This window comes from Delphinus delphis, chromosome 2, assembly GCF_949987515.2.
Source record: "Delphinus delphis chromosome 2, mDelDel1.2, whole genome shotgun sequence".
Taxonomy (NCBI): domain Eukaryota; kingdom Metazoa; phylum Chordata; class Mammalia; order Artiodactyla; family Delphinidae; genus Delphinus; species Delphinus delphis.
Window position 1 is genome coordinate 137,269,295 of NC_082684.1, and position 22,517 is coordinate 137,291,811.

Consider the following 22,517-nt stretch of genomic DNA (forward strand, 5'->3'; position numbering starts at 1 on the left):
AAATTCTCCAGATTGGCCGGCTCATCACAGTTAAGGGCCTGAGGACCAGAAGTATGCTTTGGTTGTACGGGCAGCCTTAGACCAGGGTGTCCTGCCTGGTTCTAGTGACCCCACAGGGATGGACAACCCTGATCATTGGCCCTCTCTTTGTACCTTTCATAGGAACCAGACCCAAAATACACTGCAAGCTGCACCCGCAGGGGGACCCTCCCACAAAGAAGGGGGCCAGAACCAAGGATATTCTGTGGCCCATTAGGCCAACGAGTTCTTCAAATGTATCTACCAGGCTGTGTCTTAAATATTAAATTCCAATTCTTGCCCCTTTTGGTACTTATCTTTAAATGATTATTAGGATATAGAATTTTTATGATACTTTCAGAGTATCACAAAAGGCCAAGCCTATAATTTGATAGAAGCATTTTCAGATCTGTTGATGAGTACAATATAATGTTCATAATGTACAGCAACCATTTAAACATATACTAATTTTTAAAAATTTGGAATACATCCTTTTTTTTCTGGTGCTACACAGAATCTTAACCCATTAAATTAGGAAGAGTTTTACATTTTTATAAATTTGGCCCAAACCTATCACCAGGGCCTTCAAGGAAATGCAGCCTCAAGGGGAATGAAGGAAAAATCATCTGTGCAGCCACTTCCTTCCAATTTAGACACTCACGTAGGACAGTTCTGACTTTCTTGCTGAATGAAAGACCTAGAATTTGTCCCATGTAACTAGCTACACAGAACATCTTGCCCATCAAATGAGAGGACCAGCTAACCATTATCTTGACATTTTAAGATGGTACTTTACCTCTAAAACAGCACAATTTTGGGCTTCCCTGGTGGTGCAGTGGTTGAGAGTCTGCCGATGCAGGGGACATGGGTTCGTACCCCGGTCCGGGAAGATCCCACATGCCGCGGAGCGGCTGGGCCCGTGAGCCATGGCCGCTGAGCCTGCGCGTCCGGAGCCTGTGCTCCGCAACGGGAGAGGCCACAACAGTGAGAGGCCCGCGTACCGCAAAAAAAAAAAAAAGCACAATTTTAATAAATTGTAGATTTATAATGGATTGCAAAATTTTTTATTTCAAGCATAACAAATTGATCTTTTAGAAGTTATGTAAGTTTTCCATCTCCCTGAAATCTCCTTTCTCCCCACCAGCTGCTCATCCATCAAGACCCAGCCTTCATTTTTGTTTTTGACTCTTTTCTACATAGTGTGAAGTCAGAACTTCCTTTCTAGGCAAAGAGGAATGCCAGAAATTTAGCAAACGGATCAGAAAAATGATATTCAACCGTTAGAGTCGATTTTAATCATCAAATGGCAGCCTAGCACTTTACCTTTACAGGATGTTTCACCGTCCATCACTCCTCATAAGTCGTTCTGGGGAAGAGCACCAGCTCCCAGGCTGTCAGTGAGGAGGTGACATCCTCGAGACCAGCTGAGGTTGGTGGCAGATACCAGATTGGTGCCCAGAGTGTTGGTATTGGGATCTCCCTTCCATAGGCACTGCTCTCTCCTCCTGTTCTTAGGCCATGGCATATGGAGACCAGGCAGTACGGCAGCATCAGGAATGAGGATAACTAATTTAAGAATATGGAATGTGAACATGATCCCATATTCTTCATCAGTCTTCTCTCGAGCATTCTGACTAAATAACCTAAAGATATGGATGAACACGTCCATTTTTGTAAAATATCATTGGGACTCACAATTTATTGAAATTTAGTGAAAGTCATTTCCAAAGAATGTGAGTCCTGGAGTGAGGCCATGAATTAAATTAACCAGCCCGTCTTAAAAGATGGATTATGGACTGAAGTACTTTGAACACAGCCTTTCAACACCAAAATGTTTGGTTTTTTTCCCACATCACACTTGTCCTGCTATCTTCCAGTCTTCAGTGAATCCTCTCTCATGTTTCTAATTAAAGCGATATTTACCATCCTAAACTACATTCACCTCAGCTCCTTTTGCTTTGTAACCACCACACTGTTTCATTTTTAATGTGCCCCTTAACCTGATGCCAGTAAAAGCAGCAAGCAGTGGTATTTAATATACAAGCACTTCAACTTCCACCTGAAATGTTTAACCACACAATTTTTAAAAACACAGGTGTCAGGTTTCCCTAGTGGCGCAGTGGTTAAGAATCCACCTGCCAATACAGGGCACATGGGTTCGAGCCCTGGTCTGGGAAGATCCAACATGCTGCGGAGCAACTAAGCCTGTGGGCCACAACTACTGAGCCTGCACCCTAGAGCCCACATTCCACAACTACTGAAGCCCACGCACCTAGAGCCCGTGCTCCTCAACAAGAGAAGCCACCGCAATGAGACGCCCGCACACCGCAACAAAGAGTAGCTCCCACTCACCACAACTAGAGCGAGCCCGCATGCAGCAACGAAGACCTAACGCAGCCAAAATTAAATTAATTAAATAATTTTTTTAAAAACACACAGGTGTCCTTTACATCAGCTACCGTGGAAGTAGTAATACTCTTTTCCTTACCATCTTGTCATTGTTTAAGCATTTTTGGAATTTCTCCTTTGTAATCACCTTAATATCCACTTGTAAGCCACACAAGAAATCAATCTTCTTGTTTTATAATCCTATCGAGGATGACATACAAAAATAGCATTGCCCCACTGGATCTCTTACTTTGTAAACCAGATTTGGCTCTACTGACTTTAGACTCTTTTTAAAAATTACTTTGTTTCTCACTCACTAGTGCAGCTGTCACTGTTGGGTGAGAATATGAGAGGGGAGGGGCACAGAGCCAGGACAGCTTTGTCAGAATGTCTAATCCCTCAAGGTGACCCACCTGATGGAGACAACGCTAACTTGGATTTCCTAATAAATACATGTTTTTAAATAGCCCTCAGAGTAGTTCTCCTTCCCTAATACCCACATCTTCCAATTGAAGGGCAAATTATGAATTTTAATTTCTTGAGCTGCTTATTTTAATTTGACTTTTCAGAAATACGAGAGCATATGTAGTCCTCCTTTTTAAGCTATAAAATATTGGTACACATTTTACTGGACTACAGTGTGTAATGATAATTGATTCTTGTTATACTTTTTTTCCTATAGACTTTGCTCCTTTAAACTCACCAGTAACTGAACCTGTAATGAATACAAATCTGATAGAACCACATGTTTTGAACAGAAAAAGAGGAGACAGTAAACTGCAGCATGTGCTGGGGGCAGGGGCCAGGAGGGTGAGATGGAGACCACACCTGCATCTTTTGCATCAGCAGCCCTTCAGGAATAATCAGGGAACTGTGAACATGGGAGCTTATCTGATTGCTAAGGTACCTGTCCCAACCCTCACTCCCAAATATCTCATTTTAGAAAACCCTCTGACTTGGGTCCTTCTGCTGGCCTCCATGTGTTAGCTGTCTGCATCAGGGGTGGTAGGAGCTCCACCCCTCCAAAGAGTCCTAATCCACAATGAGCTGCAGGTGTTTTCCAAGGATAAACTTCAGTCCCGATCACATCCACATCAGAGGCTCCTGCCCACTCAGTTCACTCTCCTGGATCATGTTCATTCTTTAATGTAACAAGTGGTACAGTAACTTCTGGCATGGTTTTCTGATCCGTGTCCATTTTGAGCAACAGTGACTGACTTAGACAGACACAGGACAGGATATGATTCGATCTTCTAACATCACACTGATTATCAGGAATACAAAGTACAGGAGGAACATGGTAAAGCCCAGGATCTTGTTCATTCTCCATTTGCATAATGCAATTGAAGAGATCACAAACAGGAGCATGAGAAAAAGCAAAACAATGGCACAAAACAAGCCATTGCTACTGACAGGAACAGGCTGTAATCCATTGATAAAAGAGAAAAGCATCCAAGGAAGGGGCAGGCTGCAAGATGGAAGAAACAGTGTGAATATTCTTAATGTTTATAATCATGCCATATACTTAACAGTATTTTACAATTTACAAAGCACTCATTTTTACACAAACCTGTGAAACAGAGCAGAAAACATTCATTTCACAGGTGAGAAAACTAAGGTTCAGGGAATTATGTGCCCAAGTGCTCACAGCTGATAACTGGGAGAGGCTAAGATTAAAACAGGCTTTCTGGTTCTGAGTTTGTTTTCGTCATACTTCATGACTTCTGTATGACTAACCTAAATTGGTAGATGTGTGACTCTCTAAATCAGAATAAGGCCTAGCTCAGGATAACATTTCCTTACATTCGTTAGTGATCAGGGCTCTCCTATGCCTTCTTACCTGCCCCACCCTGCAAGCACACACATATACAAATTAAGGAAACCAAAGCCACCACCCACATCCAGAACATGATTGGGGAAATGAAAATAGCGCGGGACACTCTGCTCTGACAAGGTTGGGAGGAGCGGGGTAAGCAAACCCATACAGGAGTAAGCAGCATTTGTTTGTTTATACAAAATGCTTTTAGAACCTCTGAGCCAGCAGGAGTCCAAATGCAAAGAAGCAAGAATGTCAGGAAGTAAGACTGAGTCACTGCTTCTTCCAACCCCACCTCCTCCACCTTGGGGGTCAGTGAGCAGAGTGTTTGTATTTGGTAATGGAATTTAATGGACTTCATTTTTCAATTCATCTATAAATTCTAGTCAGTTACATTTCAGGCAGCATTTTAGTTCTGTTATCCTATCTGGCTGTGATGAATGAAGGGAGGATACTTTGTTGCCTGGCAGAAGCTAATAACATAAATGCCCTTTTATTCCATGTATAATGAATGGAGCAAAAAACCAGCAGACAGAGCCAACACAGTGTTTGCCAGTCATACATATCATGCCCTAGAAAGCAACTTTGCCACTCACCCCACGGTGATATCAAATATGTTACTGCCCACAGAGCTTGACACGGCCATGTCTCCCAGGCCTTTCCGAGCGACAATCACACTGGTGATGAGGTCAGGAATTGATGTGCCTGCTGCTAGGATTGTCAAGCCCATAATCTCTTCAGAAATCCCTATTGTTTCACCAACCTGGTAAATAGTAACAGTAATGAGAAACCAAGTGAAAAATCTGAGGCTCTTCAAAGCACCAACCACATACTACTTTGTGCAAAACCAACACCTTCCACAGAGTTCACGTTCCCTTGGCCTGAGTGAGGTAGGGTCACAGCAGAACTAACAGCTGGGGAGATGGGCCATGGAGAGAAAGAACAGGACCCCTGCTCAAGGCTTCAGGGAATGATGCTGCTCTTTTCTAAACTGGAGTAAAAGTCCACCTATGATACCACTTACTGTCATTCCAACTACAACACCTCTACCTTCCCAAAAGAACTGCTCCTCCAAAGGCCTCTTGGTGTCAAGTTTCCATTTCCAGAACCACGGACACCTGCTATGTGCCAGGAACTTTTTAGAGGCTGGAGGTAGAAGTATGAGCAGTACAACACTGACCCTACTCTCAGCTTGAAAGAGAAAAGCATGTAAATAATAATACAGGGACTTCCCTGCTGGTCCAGTGGTTAAGGATCCGCCTTCCAATGCAGGGGATGTGGGTTCAATCCCTGGTCGGGGACCTAAGATCCCACTTGCCACGGGGCAACTAAGCCCCTGCGCCACAACTAGAGAGCCTGCGTGCCTCAACGAAAGATCCCGTGTGCTGCAACTAAGACCCATGCAGCCAAATAAATAAATATTTAAAATAATAATAATAATACAGCTCTGTGCTTAAGTGCAATATTCTAGGTAGAACAGCAAAGCCATTAAGCACTCAGAAGACTGATTAAACGCCAGAAAGGAGGCAACACTGAGCTTGCTCTCACGAGTGTGTATGATGTCACCAGGTGGAGAGAAGTGTGGGATACAGAACAGAGGAAGCAGGGGATAATGCTAAGAAGGAATGGTCAACTAGATCAGGTTGTGAAGGGCCTTCTGTCACACCACAAGACAGAAGAGCCACACCTGAAAAGCACTACATTCCCTGGAATATAAAGTCTACTTTTTAGCCTTTACAATGTATAAACTACAAATTCACTTGGTCCTCGCTATTCCCTGGGTACCAGAAATTCACCCTGAAGGGAAAAAGCCCTTTTGACCTGCTAATGCGGGATTTAGTTCCTGCCGCACACTCACCTGGTGAGCCCACCACACCATGAGGTATGAGAACATGGCTATCCACATGATGGATCCCAGGAAGGTGATAACAAAAAATTTCCTAGCCTCCTGTTTGAAAAGGAAGAGAAGTAAGTTGCAGAGGCTAAAGGTCTCTGGCCCTTCTGAGGGAGCCCCAGTATCAGTGAAGAGATCTGCTGGAGGAGTCATGGAGAGGATGTGGAGAAGTTTGAGCTTCCATCTCTGTCTCCAGTGAGGACCTTGAGAAGGATGGGGTTGGTGGCCCATAGGGGAGTCCACACAGGAGTGTGGAGTTCAGCAGTTGCCAAACTGAAGAGAGCTACCTGCTTGCCCTGGAACCAGATCAATCTAGGTACCTGGTTTGGCTTCAGCAACCTCTCCCCACCCCACCCCTCTCTGGACCCAGAGACAGAATATGGTTCCCCTTTGGGTGGAGTATGTTAGTCAGACCTTTCCTTATAAACAGGAATACTGGGTAGAAACAGCACTTATCACCCTGGGGTTTCACAATATCCCTGTGCAATGTGGAGGGTGTGCAGTGGCATCATTCCCATATTAAAATCAAGAAACTGAGAATTCGAGGAGGGGTTAGTTCACGTTGCTTATAGCGATGGAAACAAGCACATTCTGAGGCCTCCCAAGCCCATCAGTGTGTCCCCTTAGGTGCATGGTCCCCACTAGAGCTGCAGATTCCATCCCAGATCCTCTCTGTAGTTGAGCCCTGTCAAGCTGGTTTGTCCTGTCCCTTCCGTCCTCTTGAGGGGGAGTGCCGAGAGACCCCACAGCCTCCCTGGGGACAGATAGCTTGGGGACAGCTGGGCAAACTCACCAGCCTCCGGACGTCGGGCACCGTCAGCCACAGTGGGAACACAATGGGCAGAAGAAAGAGGTAAATGGCTTGCTTCTGCCTGGTCTCAGGCCATTCCAGGGACAAAGGCTCCTCCTCCTCCTCCTCCTCCTGCTCCTCCTCCTCCTCCTCCTCCTCTCCCTCCTCCTCCTCCTCCTCTTCGTCTTCACTCTCACCTCCATCACCTTCCTCTTCACCATCTATACGTTTCTCATCTTCTTTGGCTTCATCTTGATTTTCAGCGTTCAATTCCTGCTCTCCAGTTTCACCTTCATCACCTTTCATTTCACCATCTTCTCCTGCTTGGATTTCACCTTCACCTTCATCATCTCCTTTCCTTTCTGCCTGGAGGTCACCTTCATCACCTTTCATTTCACCATCTTCTCCTGCTTGGATTTCACCTTCACCTTCATCATCTCCTTTCCTTTCTGCCTGGAGGTCACCTTCATCACCTTTCATTTCACCATCTTCTCCTGCTTGGATTTCACCTTCACCTTCATCATCTCCTTTCCTTTCTGCGTGGATGTCACCTTCACTTTCATTCTCTCCTTTCCTTTCTGCCTGGATGTCACCTTCACTTTCATTCTCTCCTTTTTCTTCACCTTCACCTTCTGGTTGAGCTTCACCTCCACTTTGCTCTCCATTTTCACCTTCACCAGGAGTTTTAACCTCATTATCTGTCCTTTCACCTGTGCTCTCAGCTTCAGCCACATCTCCCTGCAATCCAAAGCCAACAGATTAATGGGAAATAACTGCCCTGCTTGTTTCTCCCCACAGTTTTTCCCCACATTTTTTGTTGTTCTCAGAATGTATCTAAAAGCTTGAGTATGAGGAAGAAACTAGTGCAATCATTCAGCGAAATTCCCTTCACAACACTCCTACCCAGTGGTGGTCTGGTCTTTATTTGATCATTTCTAGGGATGGAGAACTCACCACCTAAAGCAGCTTCTGTCATCTTGACAACTCTGATTGGTTTGAAGTCATATTTATACCAAGGTTCTACCTCCTGTGTATAGGTTTACTCTTGGGAGCCATACATAACACTCTTCCATGAGACAGCTCTCTTCCCTGGGTTAAAGATTCCCAGATCCTTCTATGGTTCCCCCATACTATGGCCTAAAGCCTCCTCTCCTTCTTGGTGAACTCATTCTAGTTAGCTTATATCCCAGGAGGAGGCTTCTAAAACAACACAGAACACTTCACAGAGTCAAACAGGGTTATCACCCCCCTTATTTTAGATACTGTGCTTCCATTAATGTTGCCTAAAATGACATGGTATCTTTTGGTGGTTACATCACATTGCTGAGTCCATTAAAACTCCTCAACTGCTCTATTACCTTATACGTGTAAAATGATGATGACGAGGAGGATACCTATTTTCTGAGGGTATTTATGTGCCAGGCATCATGCTAAGTGGTATAATAATAATCATAACAACTAGCACTTAGTATGTTTCATGAATCAATTAATTTATGATACAGGCAGAACTAAATCCATCTGATAGATGAAGAAACTAGGGTACAGAGTAGTTAAATAACTTGCTTATGGTCCACACAGTTTGTAAGTGATGAAGCTGGGACTGGAATATGGACAGTCCAACTCTTGGCCTCTTAACCACCAAGCTACCCTGCTCTGCAAATGCCAGGGCCGAATGAGATCTTTGGTTCCCAAACCTGGTAGCCTGAGAGCTTATTAGAAATACAGATTTCCTTGCCCCCCCGAACCAACTGAAGTATAATCTCTAGGACTGGAAGCCAGGAATCTCTTTTAATATGCTCACAAGTGCTTCTAATAAATGCATCTATAGACTGGTGTGTGGGAACCATGGACTGACTCCACTCACTCTGAAAGCCATTGATTCTGAGGGTCCTCAGATTAGGCTCCTAAATGACCTATAACAATGTGCTGGTCCAATCCCTTGAGCAAATGACCTGGGCTGTGTGCTCATAGAGTACGTCATCCATAACAAATTTCATGACACTGCCAACCCCCAACACTGCCCAATGATTCTCAACTCTGCTGCACATTAAAATCACCTAGAGGATTTTAAAACATTCATGCCCAACGACCCAACCCAGATATCCTGACTTAATTGGTTGAAAGTGGGCCCTGGGCAGTTCTTAAAGCTTCCCCAAATTATTCTAATATGCAACCAGGGTTCAGAGCACCCAATGAAGAAGTCAAATATTAATATCCATGAGGCCTGTGCTTTCAGTTGGAAATGAAGAGTGAGAAGACTTGAGTCTGAAATAATTTCTGCCCTCCCTTCCCCACCTTCATCAGGAGAGAAGGCTTCTTGGAGGAAACGACAAGTCATTTAAATTGATAGGTACAGGAGTGTCTGCCCAGCCTGCACCCTCTTCTCTGAAAACTGTCACTGCTAATAGCCCCTGATGGGTAGCTCCCTTCTCCCACACTGGAGTCAAAGCACGCCACCTCTCCCTGCCACAGCTGATTGGACATAGGTTGGCAACACATTCTCATACATATTATCTTACTCATACTAAGGTATTAGTGAATTAACTGGCCCCATGAGGTATTTGATCTTCAAAGAAGGGGCAATGCTTACACCAGAGGAATGAACCTCAAATAGCATTTCCAATCTCCAGGAAGGACTGATTTTTGATTGGCAAATCCTTCCCTGGGCCTCTCAAATTCCACCACCTGGGAAGAGGCTTGTGCCTACCTGACTGCCAGGATCTTCCTCCTGATCTCCCTTGACGTCTGGAGCAGGGGCTGGTGTGACCGTGACCTCAGGGAGCTTGGCTGGCTCCTCCTCTTTAAAGGATAAACATGGGATAGGTCAGAAGAGTGTGCCACGTTCTGAGGGCAGCTGGCAGAGACTGGTGTGAGTGGTTACAGGGCTACTGGACTTGTCCACTTCAGGGTCACAGAAGGTTTGGGGAATTTCTTGTTAACAGGAAAAGGAAAATGATGTGATGTGAATTGTTACTGTCCTGTCCACAGAGATGTCTGCAGATGACAGGAAAGCTCGGAAGTGGCTCTCCTTGCTCTCCCTGTATTCAGACATTTCCATCCTGGCAATGTAGCCAAGGATACTGTGAACAGCTTAAAAGAGAGGGCAAAGCCCCAGCTCTCAGCACCTGACCCTTCCCCCTACCAACTGCATGAGAGGAGCCTGATGATTTCAAAGGCAGCAGCTAGGGAGTCTTGGAGTAGGACTGCAGGAGAGGGAGAACTGGAAAGTCTGGAGGTCTAGGTTTAGGTACAGGCTTTCTCACTTCTTGGCTATATATCTTTGGGCAAGTCACTTCACCTCTCTGAGCCTCAGTTTCCTTGTCTATAGAATGGGAACAATGACTGCTGCTCTACCTCCCTCCCTCCGAAGCTGCTGGGTGGATCAGGCAGGCCTGGTGTGCTGTGCAGAGCCCACTGGGCAGTAGCTGTCTCACTACCGTGTCCCAGCTGCCACACGGATGCTGGATGTTTTCATCATCAGACCCCCGATGGCCCTCCCTCACTGGGGTTACTGGTCTCAGACCAATTCCCTAGCAGCACTGTGTAGAAGTGACAGGAAGAAGAAATAGAGTCCAATAGAATCTCATTTGGGACAAGATTTAGCAAAAAAGAAATAGAAGTTCAATAACCCCTGCCAGGCCTTGCCTACCCCATGTGAGGAGAGTGTGGAGGGAGCTGTACAGGGCCACCCCCGGGCCTGCAGCCACGCCAGAAGGGGAGCACCCTGGAAGGAGGAGGCCGGAGTGCAGCAGGGAGGAGGGGAGCACCAGCTCATCACTCCAGCTGACTGGCTCAGAGAGACCAGGAGGCCGCCCAGTCCCTGGCTGACAGGAGGGAGGAAGGTGGCAGGAGAAAACCCACTGGTCTCACCATCCTCTCACCTTCTGGTTTGCTCTCTGCTTTGGCCTGAGGCTTGGCTTTGGCCTCCTGATTCAAGCTCTCCTCCTCCTTGTCCTTGGAGGGCCGGGCTGTGAATGAGAAAGGAAACACATCTTATCCAAGACCACAGTATCCCTGCTACACCATTCAGTTAGGTTGGTCAGCTGACAGAGCAGCTGAAGTAGGTGGAAAGAGGCTGGCCTGGAAGTTGCAACATCTGGACTCTGGTCCTCCTAGGCTTGTTCATGGTGCCCAATTCCCAAACTTCTGCCTTAAATTCCCTACATTGTCACTAACTGGCTATGACCTTAGGTTGGCCACTTAGGCTAGTCACTTCCCCTCTCTAGGCCTACTTCCGATAAAATGACATGGTTTACTTTATTTGGGGGCAACAAATAGGATTCATTTCCTTTATGAACTCAAGTGACGGCTGCTTGAGTGCTGAATTGAGAATTCTGGTCCAAGCTTGGTAGGAGAGTACCATGATTCATTGGTGATATCTGCAATGGGCAGGGAATGAAGAAATAATGGCAGGGAGATATTTTTGCCATCTTTGGACTAGATTGTCTGTAAGGTCCTTTGCAGCTTAATTTCTATGAATTTACTAGAAGCTTTGCTATGGCTCCAGGGGAACTACTGGTGGCCATGTTCATGAGCCTCCCCTCTCCAGTGGGAAAGGGGAAATAGCTGCTCACCAAGTTCCCTGCCACTCTCCTTTGGACTCCAGACACCTGCAGCCCAAGCAGAGTCTCCTTCCAGATCCCTGTATACACTCTGTGCCTTGCTGGCAGTCCACAGAGCATCGTGCACAGAATAGTGCTGCCCTGATTTCCAGAAAAGAGAAATGGGGAAGTCAACTCTCTTTCAATATGACTATGTTCCAGGCAACAAGCAAAGTGCTGTACATGTGTAATTTCAAGCTGAGAGGCACAGAGATTGAAGTGCAGGAGCTCACGAGCGTCCTCCTCACAGCTGTGCAGTCCGTAAGGGTAAGAGCAAAGTGGAGCCATGGGGTCTATTCTGGGTTCCAGGCTGGCTCTGCCCTGTGAGTGCTGGGTGACCTTGGGAAGCCTGTGTACCCTCTCTACGCCTCAGTGTCCCCTCTCTAAAAAGGCAGTAATATGATAGAGCACTGATGTGGGAGTCCATGAGACAAAATAAATAAATACTTTAACTGCTGCAATTAAATATTGCTAAGTTAGCATGGATTCTGGAGCTAGATGCCTCGGTTTGAATCCTAGTTCTGCCACTTGCTAGCTTTGGATCCAGCTGGGTGACCCTCTGTACCTCAGATTCTTCACCTACAAAATCTTACGGAGTGACTTCCCTGGTGGCACAGTGGTTAAGGATCTGCCTGCCAATGCAGGGGACACGGGTTCGAGCCCTGGTCCGGGAAGATCCCACGTGCCGCGGAGCAACTAAGCCCATGTGCCACAACTACTGAGGCTGCGCTCTAGAACCCGTGAGCCACAACTACCGAGCCCGTGTGCTGCAACTACTGAAGCCCACATGCCTAGAGCCCGTGCTCCGCAACAAGAGAAGCCACCGCAATGAGAAGCCCGCGCACCACAATGAAGAGTAGCCCCCGCTCACCGCAACTAGAGAAAGCCCACGCGTAGCAAGGAAGACCCAATGCAGCCCAAAAAAAAAAAAAAAAAAATCTTACAGAGTTGTTGAAGGAATAAATGAATTTATATATGAATGTGCTTAAGCCAGTGCCTGGCACCTAGAAAATACTACGTAAGTTTTAGCTATGACGACAATGATGAGTTGACGATAGTAGTTGAGAGCAGCTGTTCTACCCAGGAAGCAACTCTGCACTGCTGAGGCCCAGCATTCCAGAGGGTTTGAGTTAGAAGGGACCCTGAAGATCCCCTAGTCCATAATACAGACAAACTGTGAAGGTTTGGGAATCAAACTCTGCCTGGGTCCAGGATGGGCAGGACACAAAAGCAGGTCTGGAGTTTCCTTCTCTCAACCTGTCTCCTAAACAATCAGGCTGGTTGAGCTGCAGCTGCCTCTGGCAACAGGCTCCATCCTGCAGAGCCATCACTCTGGCAAGTGTGGTCCCTCGAAGTGTCCTGGTGGGCCTGCTCAGCGGGTCCCGTCAGAACTGAGATGTCAGGTGGTGGGCACTCCACTGCCTACCTCATGCAGACTGCTCCAGTGCCCCCTTGGCACTGATCAAGCACTGCAGTCTTCTGTTGAACAACGCATAGCTTTTTGAAGGGCTCCCCTGGTTCCAGTCCTGGTGCTGAGAATACCTGCTGACTGTTGGCTGGAGGAGCTGGCAAGAAAACCAAGTTCCCCTCTTTCCTTCTCCTTCCTCATCACACGCCCTAACCTCTCATTTCCCATGCCACCGAGGAAAGCAGGTCCGCTGAAGGGCCTCTCTCTGTTTGTTTCTATCTCTGTCTCTTTCTTTGTCTCTCTCATATACACACACACATGTGTGAGTGAAATCAACAGAAGAAGCATGGGATTCTGGAGAGGTAAAGCCCCTACCCAGGGTAAGAGTTCAGACCATGGATCAGCTCTGTGGAGAGAGTTCATTGCTTGGAAAGGGTGGAAACATCTGGATAGCCATCTGGAAAGAGCATACGGAAACACAAACATGTATCTGCAAAGTGTTGGGAACAAAGGCCTTCATCCCAGCCCTGCCTGATCCAGCCCTTCCTGGATGGAATCTCAGGGTGCAGGATCAGGGCCAGCTTCTCTGAGCGGGACTGCATCCCAGGCACATAAGCAATCATTCCCTGGGAGGGCCATTCCATACCCATCGCACACCCACACAGGGTACCAAGCATGCTTGTCTTCCTGGGGATAATTGCCACTGGCTCCCCCAGCACTTGTTTCCTCACATGGCCTCTCAACTCTCAGTGCGGCCGGATCATCTCCTTAGTATCAATCTCCTCTGACCTCAGCCTGGCCTGGACATGGCCTGGACATCACATAATCCTGTTAGGACAAGCCAGCAGATGGCTGCTGCTCATGGAAGTGGCCCAGGCAGGGGGCCCTGCAGTCCCATCCAGGAGAAGGTCTTTATCTCTAAGACTTTGCTGAGTCAGTGATTCCACGAGGAGGGCCAGGCCTAACCCAGGGATACAGCTTCCTTCACTGTGCCCAGGCCAGATACGCCCCCAGCACTGATCACCCACAGGCTGTCCAGTGCTGCAGACTCCACTCTTGAAACCCCAGGGGTACTGTTTTTCTGGAGCTGACAGGGGGGTGGCCTCTCCCAATGTCTGCGGAAGCTCCTCGTGAGGATTTTCTAGGGAAGGTTTGATCACCTCGTCTTTGACCATATGCTTGTTTTAAACAACCAACAACCCAGTATCATATGTGAAGAAGATGCTTCAGGGCCTGAGAAATTCTGAGGTCCCTAAAATTTGTCCCTGGGGCTCATGGATCAGTCTCTGGTGTCATATTCGGCTCAGTCCTCAGCCTCCTGCCCAGCTGCACTCCAACTCCCTGGCTTCCGCCCAAAGGCCAACCTTTCCTTGATGGGCCTCATGCTGGCGCTCCAGTTCTGCAGCAGTGTCCCAGAGACAGAGGTGCCCAAGGAGAAGAGAAGCGTACCTGAGGATGCCCTTTAGGGGCCTGCGAAGCCTGTTGGAGGTAGCTCTCTGGGGAAGCGGGGCAGAAGGCAGGTCTCCGTAAAGTGGGTGGTGAGGATCTCAGCTGCCTCCATCATTTGTCAACTTGGGCATCAGCTCCCACTACACTTTGGACCCTCACCTGGTGGCCCCCAGGGTGTCCTTTGGGATACCTGGCTTGGGGAGGGGTCAGCAGGCTTCCTAGGACTCTGGAGCTGAATACAGAGCAAAGGGAGGCACCATCCAGAGCTTCCAGCTGTGGGGCCCCGCAGGTGATGCCCCCAGAAGCAGCCCTGGCCACACTATCTTGCTGGAGACTCTGTGGGACACTGGGGCTGACGCATGGGGGTGGGCTCTGCAGGAAAGTCACGGAGGGCAGCCCCAACATAGACCAGTGCATGGCACATGACACTCATGGCCTCACTCACGGCAGATGAACCCTTTCATTTTACAGGAGGGACACGGAGACAGGGAGGTAGTGGGATGTGGATACCTAAGGACCTTAGCTCCTCCGGGCCCTCTCCTGGTGGGTCTTCCCAGACTGCCTGCCTCTACCACCCTCTCTCTTCTGCTAACTCTCTTCCCACTCCCACCCTCACTCCACGTGCTGCCTCTCAGTTTTGCAAGTCCCAGTTCTTGTTCAGCTGCAGGAGGGAAGGAGTGGACAGGGAGACCACGCAGGTCTGGGCAGACCTTGCTTACCTTCCCCCAGAGTGTCCAGGCTGCGGAAAATGAGCTGGTAGATGGTGCTGCGGATGGTGCTGTTGTGCAGAGAGGCCAAGCTGCTCCCTTGGGTCAGCATGGACGCGAGCTAAGCAGGAGAGAGCGGCACAGGCCTCAGTGGGCCTCTGCCCGAGCCGGGGGAGGAGCCGCACGGGGGCCTCACTAACCCTCCTCCCTCCTATAAAGATCAGGCCAGAAGCACAGGAGCCTTATCCTGGCACCCCGTCTTCCTTCACCTCAACAGGACAGTTACAGTGCTTTCTTTCTCAGCCTCCCCTCAACTCTTCCATGACTGGCTAATTCCACATACCAAGTCATTCCCCAAGCTCTTTGACAGGGAGCAGACAACGTGTATTAAAGACACCACATTACCGAGGGTTTGTCCATCCCTGCGAGTACATCCTCAAAGAAACACTCTCACCCATACACCTCACAGACAGCCCCACGGTGCATGGGCACAGCCCCTTACAGTCCACAAAGAGCATCATGGTGCTTTATCTCTGCCCCACCCCCAGACATAAGCAAGGCTTTGATCCCCACCTACAGAAAAAGAAATGAAAACTCAACAAGGCTGGGTGGCTTATCCAAGGTCGTAAATGAAGGAGTCAAGACTAGCACCCAGGTCTTCTGATTCCAGCCCTTTCTTTTCTACCCACATGCTCAAGAGACCTTCACGGGCACACACATACACACATCTGTATGTGCAGACACACGGATGTGACACACATTCATTCACAGTGCTAAAAAAGAGACAACAGGTCCAAAATGGAGTCACTTGTACTCTGCCCACATCACCAAACCGAAACATAAAATACCTAACTGCAGTTTCAGCCCCTCCCGGGAACAGACTCTTAACCAGTCAGTTTGGAATTAACTGGTTAGCACACTAGTGAGGTAATCTACCCGACAGACCCCTGCTGTCCCCCAAAGGAAGGTGACCTTGCCTGAAACAACCTGGAACTCCTTTCTATTTGCTAGATGGGATGCCGGCCAATTCATGAATTGTTGAATAAAGCTGATTTGATTTTTAAACTTAGCTGAATTTTTTTTTTTTTAATTACGATAGCGACACACATAGAAACATCATCTGACTTAACAAGGGAACATCCAAAGTCAGACAAACTGCTTGCTTGGTCCCTCCCTCCCTACCAACCAACCCTCTGGATCTGAACTCTTCTGCCATCTAGTGGCTATGGTAACACAATACTTCACAACAGGCCTACAGATTTTCATAGGATGCGGGAGGTTTCATGCAGACCCTGGCATCTTCTCTCTAAGGTCCCCACTTCTTCCCAAATGCCCACAGGGCAAAGACAGCTAAGACACAGTTTTTCAGAAATCTCAGATCCCCCTGCCCCACCCCTCGTATGTTTCTCTTAGTTCTGGGGCATTCCAAAGCCGCAGGTAATTAGGCTTTTAGATCAATCATAGAGTGTTGGGTCTACAAAATGGGACTTGAGTTCATCTAGCCCAGTCATTCTACTGATGCAGAATCTGAGGACCAAGCTCACACAGGCAGTGAGCAGTGACATTCTGGACTTAGCTCCCAAGCTAGCACCTCCTCCAAGGCCACCTGGAGGTGACAGTCCCTCTGGCTCCTTCCCTGGCTCACCCTGGCAGCGTTCCCAGGAGCTTCCCAGGTCTGAGCCCAGCCCAGTATCCCCAGAATCAGGGCCACAGCGCCCTGGGTCTGTGGTTGTCCTCTGAAACCCTGCAGTATCCCCACTGGGCAGACTCCACACAGCACCCACCTTCAGCTTCTTGTTATCCTGCTGCTCATCCACCACAACTGTCCCACCGCCCAGCTGCAAATAGGGACAGGAATCACAAGATGTTCAGAGAGACCCTCACCCTTCCTCCCTACTTCCCTCTCTATCCAGGCAGCCCTCATGTGGGAACACAGAAACACACCCAGAGATAATCTGGCCTCAGAAAATGTTTTAACATGTCCACCACCCCCAGCCTGGCCTTCCACAATCTGGCTTCAGCCTGCATGCAGTATTCCCAGTCAAATGTGTCCACTCACTGAGGTCCAGTAACACCAGCTACAGCTGTCTTTCAGTCTCTCAAATGCACCATCCTCTTTACCCACCTCGAAACCCTCAGCACACGGTCCCTCCTCCTCTGTTTGGAACCCTCTTTCCTCCACTCCCCACGTTTCAGGTCTCCACTTACATGTCACCTTCCTCTGGGAAGCTAAGGTGCCCAGCTAATTCTCTCTTATTGACTCCTTTTCCTTCATAGCACTTTCCCCAATCTATTGTATGTTATTTGTATGTTGGCAAACCCAAGTAAATTGACTGTCCCACTAGAATCTTGAAGGCAGACTATTTCATCCATGACACATGCTTGTATGTAAAGCATGAGAACACTGCCTGGCACTTAGCAAGGGTTCAGAAAACATTGGTTGAATGAATGAATGAATGAACAGTCTCCTGCATATACCTAACCAATTCCAATTCCTAGTCCCTTGTTCATGCCTTTGCCCTCTGCCTAAAATGCCTTCTCCATTCCTCTATGCCTAACAATTTTTCAGAAAAATCAGGGTGAATTCTTACATAAAGCTTTCCCAAATGGCCCCTTTCACCCCCACCCCAGCCCTCACTCCAGCTCTCGACAATACCTCTCTCCTCAAAAGCTGTATAACAACAGTGGACACATTTTGTGATACCAAAAATCTGGCTCTATAATCGAATAAGTGCTTGCTAGTGTCCTGGGGAAGCTGTAGGGCAGCCAGCTGGGGAAGGGGACAGACCTAGAAGACCCGAGATGAAGAATCATTATGCCCACAGTATTTACTCTCTGAAGCACTAGCTTGCCACTTTGCATTTACTATCTCGTAACACCATCCGAACTTCTAAAGAAATCATCGTTGTTCACACGTATTAGTTGTCTACCCAGCTAGACTTCATGTCTTTTTGAACTACGATATAGTTATCTCTGTTCCCCTAACCTGTGGCATAGTGTCTTGTACACAGCAGATGCTCGGTTAAGGAGAGCTCAACGAGTAGATATGCCAAGTGACCTCTAGCGCCATCTTCAGGCAGCAGAGTCACCAATGGCTGCCCCCAGTAATTGTCTTCACCTTCCACTGCCTCGCCCACCTCACCAACCTCCATGGCCAGAAGTAGAACTGGACTTGCTACACTCCCATCTCTGCCTGATCAGAAAATACAGAGAATACTGCCTGATTCAGGGCCACCCACCCATCCATCCGCCCAATTTGTTCACTCATTCAGTTCTTAATTTCTGAGTACCTGCTGTTTACCGGGCACTGTGCTAGTGCTGTAGGGATACAAAGATGTTTAAGGCATGGATTCTACTTACAGAAAGGAATTGAGACCAATGATAACATGAACACATGACAAAGCAGAATGTGCCTGAAGAAATGAGAGGCACAGATTAAGGTGCTGTGCTGGGATGGACACGGAAGCCTTCTGAAAGTAGGTGAAGTTTGGATAATCTTTGAAGGATGGGAGAGGTTTGAATGCTTGGATACACATTGTTGAATGAATGAACAAATGGACGAACATACAAATGAATGAACCAAAGCAGAAATAACCAATCTGAATATGAAGGGGGCACTGTGGATTTTCTGAACAAATCCCCTCTTTCACAATTCTGGGATATTGGAGGCTACAGCACCAAACCCCACTGGCCCAGCCACCTCACTATTTATCACATCCAACTCTCACCCAATGAGTTCTTAGAAATACAAAAGGCCAGGCTACCCTTTGGGATGGCTGGTTCTGTCCACAAAAGGGCAGGAGAGACTGACTTTTGCCCCACGAAGCACATGCCTAATGATTTCTCTTCCATTCAGATTTATTTAAGTCAAAATACTTCTCTACGGGTTCACTGTTCATTGCACATATCAACATCTTCTACCCTCAGTATGCGCTTCTAACTTTCTGAAGCCCTTCACATGCATTTTCTCATTCCATATTATTAATTCTATGAAACAGACAAGGCTAGTATTATTATTGCTATTTTGGCAGATGACAAAACTGAGATGCAGAAAAGATTCTGTGACTTGCCCACACTCACAACAATAGTGAAAGAACCCCCGACCTCCTAATCTCTATTCAGAGGATTGTTTTTGTTGTTTTTACTAAATCACATTTTTTTCCCAAGCATAAATAAGGAAATGAAGTCAAATTTATATTTCCTAGTGGCTCTGTTTCATATTATTGACATTTCAGGTAAATGGATATAAATGTTTGTCTACATTTGAGTGTGACTGATGGGTAGCGGTACCAGCAAGTAGGTGCTTTCAGAGTATGCCCTTATTACAAACACATTCCCACATCCACCTCTCACACTACACCAATCATCCTCCTTTTTCTTCAGCCCCATCATCCCCACCTTCTCCCTCTCCTCATGAAAATTAACCAGAGGGCTGAGGAAACCAAAGAAGATGTCTTCATGCCAGCCAAACCCCCAACACCTGTGATGCATCTTGATGAGGATGAGCAACAGTATCCCTTGCAGCCAGCCGTTCACGGGAACCTGTGCCGGTGAACAAGGCGACCCTTCGGGGGCTTGTCCTCCTGACCTCCAATTCCTATCTCCCACTGATGTAGCAGTTAATCATTGACCTCTCCCTTTCTAGACCACCCATGACACAGTTCCTGAACTGCACATTCTGGTCTGCGTGTTTTTTGAAACATTCATTCAACAAATATTTACTGAATGCCTGGTTGAGTCCTACCTTCATTGAATACAGTCTAGCACCCTGATCCACTCACCTGTCTAGGCTGGAAACCCAAAAGTCTGCCCAAATTCCTCCTCGCTTCCTCACAGCTCATCTACAACCAACTGTCAGATCTAGTTCCTGAAAGTCCTCAAATTCGGCCTCATGTCTCTATTCTGCCTACAATGCTGCAACAGCCTCCTGACTCCTGGACTGCTCCTCTTCTGGTTCCTCATTCACTCATTAGCCAGAGTGATTTTCTGAGCAAAGCACATCATGTCCCTCCCCTGCACCCTGGGGGCTCAGTGTCCTCAGGAAGGAGTCCACACTCCTTAGCTGAGCATATTCCACCCTCCTGCTTACCTCCAGTTCAGTGCTGTCCAATAGCAATAGAACGCAAGCCACACATGCAATTTTAATTTTTTTAGTAGCCACATTTTTAAACAGTAAAAGAAACAGGTGAAATTAATTTTAATAATGTACTTTATTTAACCCAATATATCAGAATTATAATTCAACATGTAATTAATATAAAAATATCAATGAGCTATTTTACCTTTTTTCTCATATTAATATACCCAATGTATATTTCATACTTACAGCACATCTCAATTCAGACTAGCCCCATTTCAAGAGCTCAGTAGCTACATGTAGCTAGTGGCTCCCATACTGGACAGTGCAGCTATAGTCTCATCACCCTCTCTCATTCCCCTGGCCTTTATACATGCCTAGGAGACTCCTATCCCTTCTTCAGTCAGCCAACCCCTGCTTGTCCTTCAAGATTCAGCTAAGAATCACCTCCCTTAGGAAGCCTTCCCTGACTTTTGTTGAGATGTCCACTCTCGGCAGTGCTAAATCCCTCAGCACTTACCTATAGCATTACACATGATATGGTAAATATTACTTTTATTTTTCTGTCTTCCCCACTAAGGGGGATTTACCACAGAGCTGATGAAGCTTAAACTTCAGGGCCCATCTCTCCTCTCACAAACACTTTCTGAGGCCTCATAATTAATTTTGTAGCAATAGTTTTATATTCCTTTTCTTAAAGAGTGTCAGACCCCACAAAACCTGGATCAACTCCTGCTCCTCTGCTAGGTTGAGCCCCTTGAGTGCTGCCTTATTTCTCACTGTATCCCCAGACCCTACACAGGTTTCATACAAAGAGATTCCATAAATGTTTGCCAAATGAATGAACATCAGAGTTCTTTGGGGCTTAATCCTAATCTCTCTCTCTCTTTCAAAGTAGCATCAGCTGGTCCTTGATTTTAATAACCATACATTTGTTGGCGATTCACAAATCTCTATTTCCAGCCCTGACCTTGTTCATAAGCTTTAAGCCCATTTGTGCAACTGTCTCATAGACATATCCACTTGGAGGTGACATAAACACTCAAACTCACCATTCCAGAGCGGGAACTTTTGAGTCTTCCTAAACCTGTTCTTCCTGTAGTCTTCCTTTTCTCACTAGGTGGCGCCACCATCCACCCTGCTGCTCAAGCGAAAAACCTTGACTTCCACTCACCCTCCACATCCACACCATCACCAAATCCAGACGATTCTGTCTTCAAAATATCTCTCAAAGATACAAACACACACACACACAAACACACGCGCGCGCGCTGGATGCCCACAACAGCCTCCTAACTGGACTCCCTACTTCCACCCTTGCACACCTACCATTCATTTTGTACATAGCAGTTAGGGAGTGACCTTTTAACTATGACTCCTCATTACATCATTTCCCATTGAACTTCAAATAAAATCCAAACTCCGTATCTAATCCACAAGGCCCTGATGAAGCAGCTCTCATCCCCGTCTCTAGTGTTATCCTGTACCACTCTCCCCTTACTCACTATACTGGCCTCCAGTTCTTTCTTCTAGTGCACCAAGGTCTTTCCCTGCTCTGAGCCTTTGCAAATGCTGTTTCCTCTTCTTCCCCTATGGAGCATGGGGAAGAATTCCAGAAGAATTCTCATGGAACTCTACTTGGACTGTCTACTTGAACTTCTCCTCCTCCAGGAGGACTCCCCTGCTCTTCCTCGCTAAAGGGGGCCCACTACCTACAGTCACTCTCCATCACATACACTATTTCTTTCACAGCACTTTTCATACTCAGAAATACGTTATTTTACTTGTTTATCATCCATATGCCCACTCCCCCACACTAAAACATTTTCTGTTAGTTTTATATTTCCAATTTATTCAGGTAGCAGAGCACCTAGAAATCATGCTGTTATTTGTAGAACACCATGAATATCTAATTTCATATTTAATCTCATCACATACACTAGGAAAAAAGATTACTCTGTTGTAGGAGTAACAGAATACGTAAAATCTCTTAGAAGCATACACACATCCATGGAAACAACACGCTATTCTGCCAGGCATGACCAGATGTTTGAGTTTTTCTGTTAATATTTGTTTGTTTCTTATGCATTCATTTTGTCATCTGCTAGCACCCACAAGCAGATGAATGCTGAAAGCTTAAGAAAATTTTATGAAGAAAAGAAGCCTTTACACTGAGAATTTGATTCTTACCATATTTTCCTGACAACTGGAGGGAAGCTGACTATTATTTAAGAAGTTAGGTAATTCCCTGGACTCCACACTCTCACTGCCGAGGGCCCGGGTTGATCCCTGGTCAGGGAACTAAGATCCCACAAGCTGCGTGGTACGGCAAAAAAAAAAAAAAAAAAAAAATTAAAGGAGGGAACCCC

General features: G+C 46.9%; 1 protein-coding gene across 6 annotated transcripts in view; it reads right to left on the minus strand.

Moving 5' to 3' along the window:
- Positions 1-22,517, minus strand: part of SLC24A1 (solute carrier family 24 member 1) — a 31,805-nt gene that overhangs the window by 1,819 nt on the left and 7,469 nt on the right. Inside the window, exons 2-10 of one of the 6 annotated variants that reach the window (XM_060005748.1) lie at positions 16,856-16,909; positions 15,084-15,192; positions 10,788-10,874; positions 9,614-9,705; positions 7,416-7,644; positions 6,910-7,247; positions 6,081-6,170; positions 4,819-4,985; positions 1,080-3,874 (exon numbers count right to left, since the gene is read on the minus strand). In XM_060005748.1, the coding sequence (XP_059861731.1) occupies positions 3,625-3,874; positions 4,819-4,985; positions 6,081-6,170; positions 6,910-7,247; positions 7,416-7,644; positions 9,614-9,705; positions 10,788-10,874; positions 15,084-15,192; positions 16,856-16,909 (1,416 nt within the window). In that variant the 3' untranslated portion in view covers positions 1,080-3,624. Of the gene's footprint in view, positions 1-1,079; positions 3,875-4,818; positions 4,986-6,080; positions 6,171-6,909; positions 7,645-9,613; positions 9,706-10,787; positions 10,875-15,083; positions 15,193-16,855; positions 16,910-22,517 lie in introns of those variants that run through there. The other 5 variants (XM_060005752.1, XM_060005749.1, XM_060005747.1 and 2 more) reach the window with 5 other exon arrangements.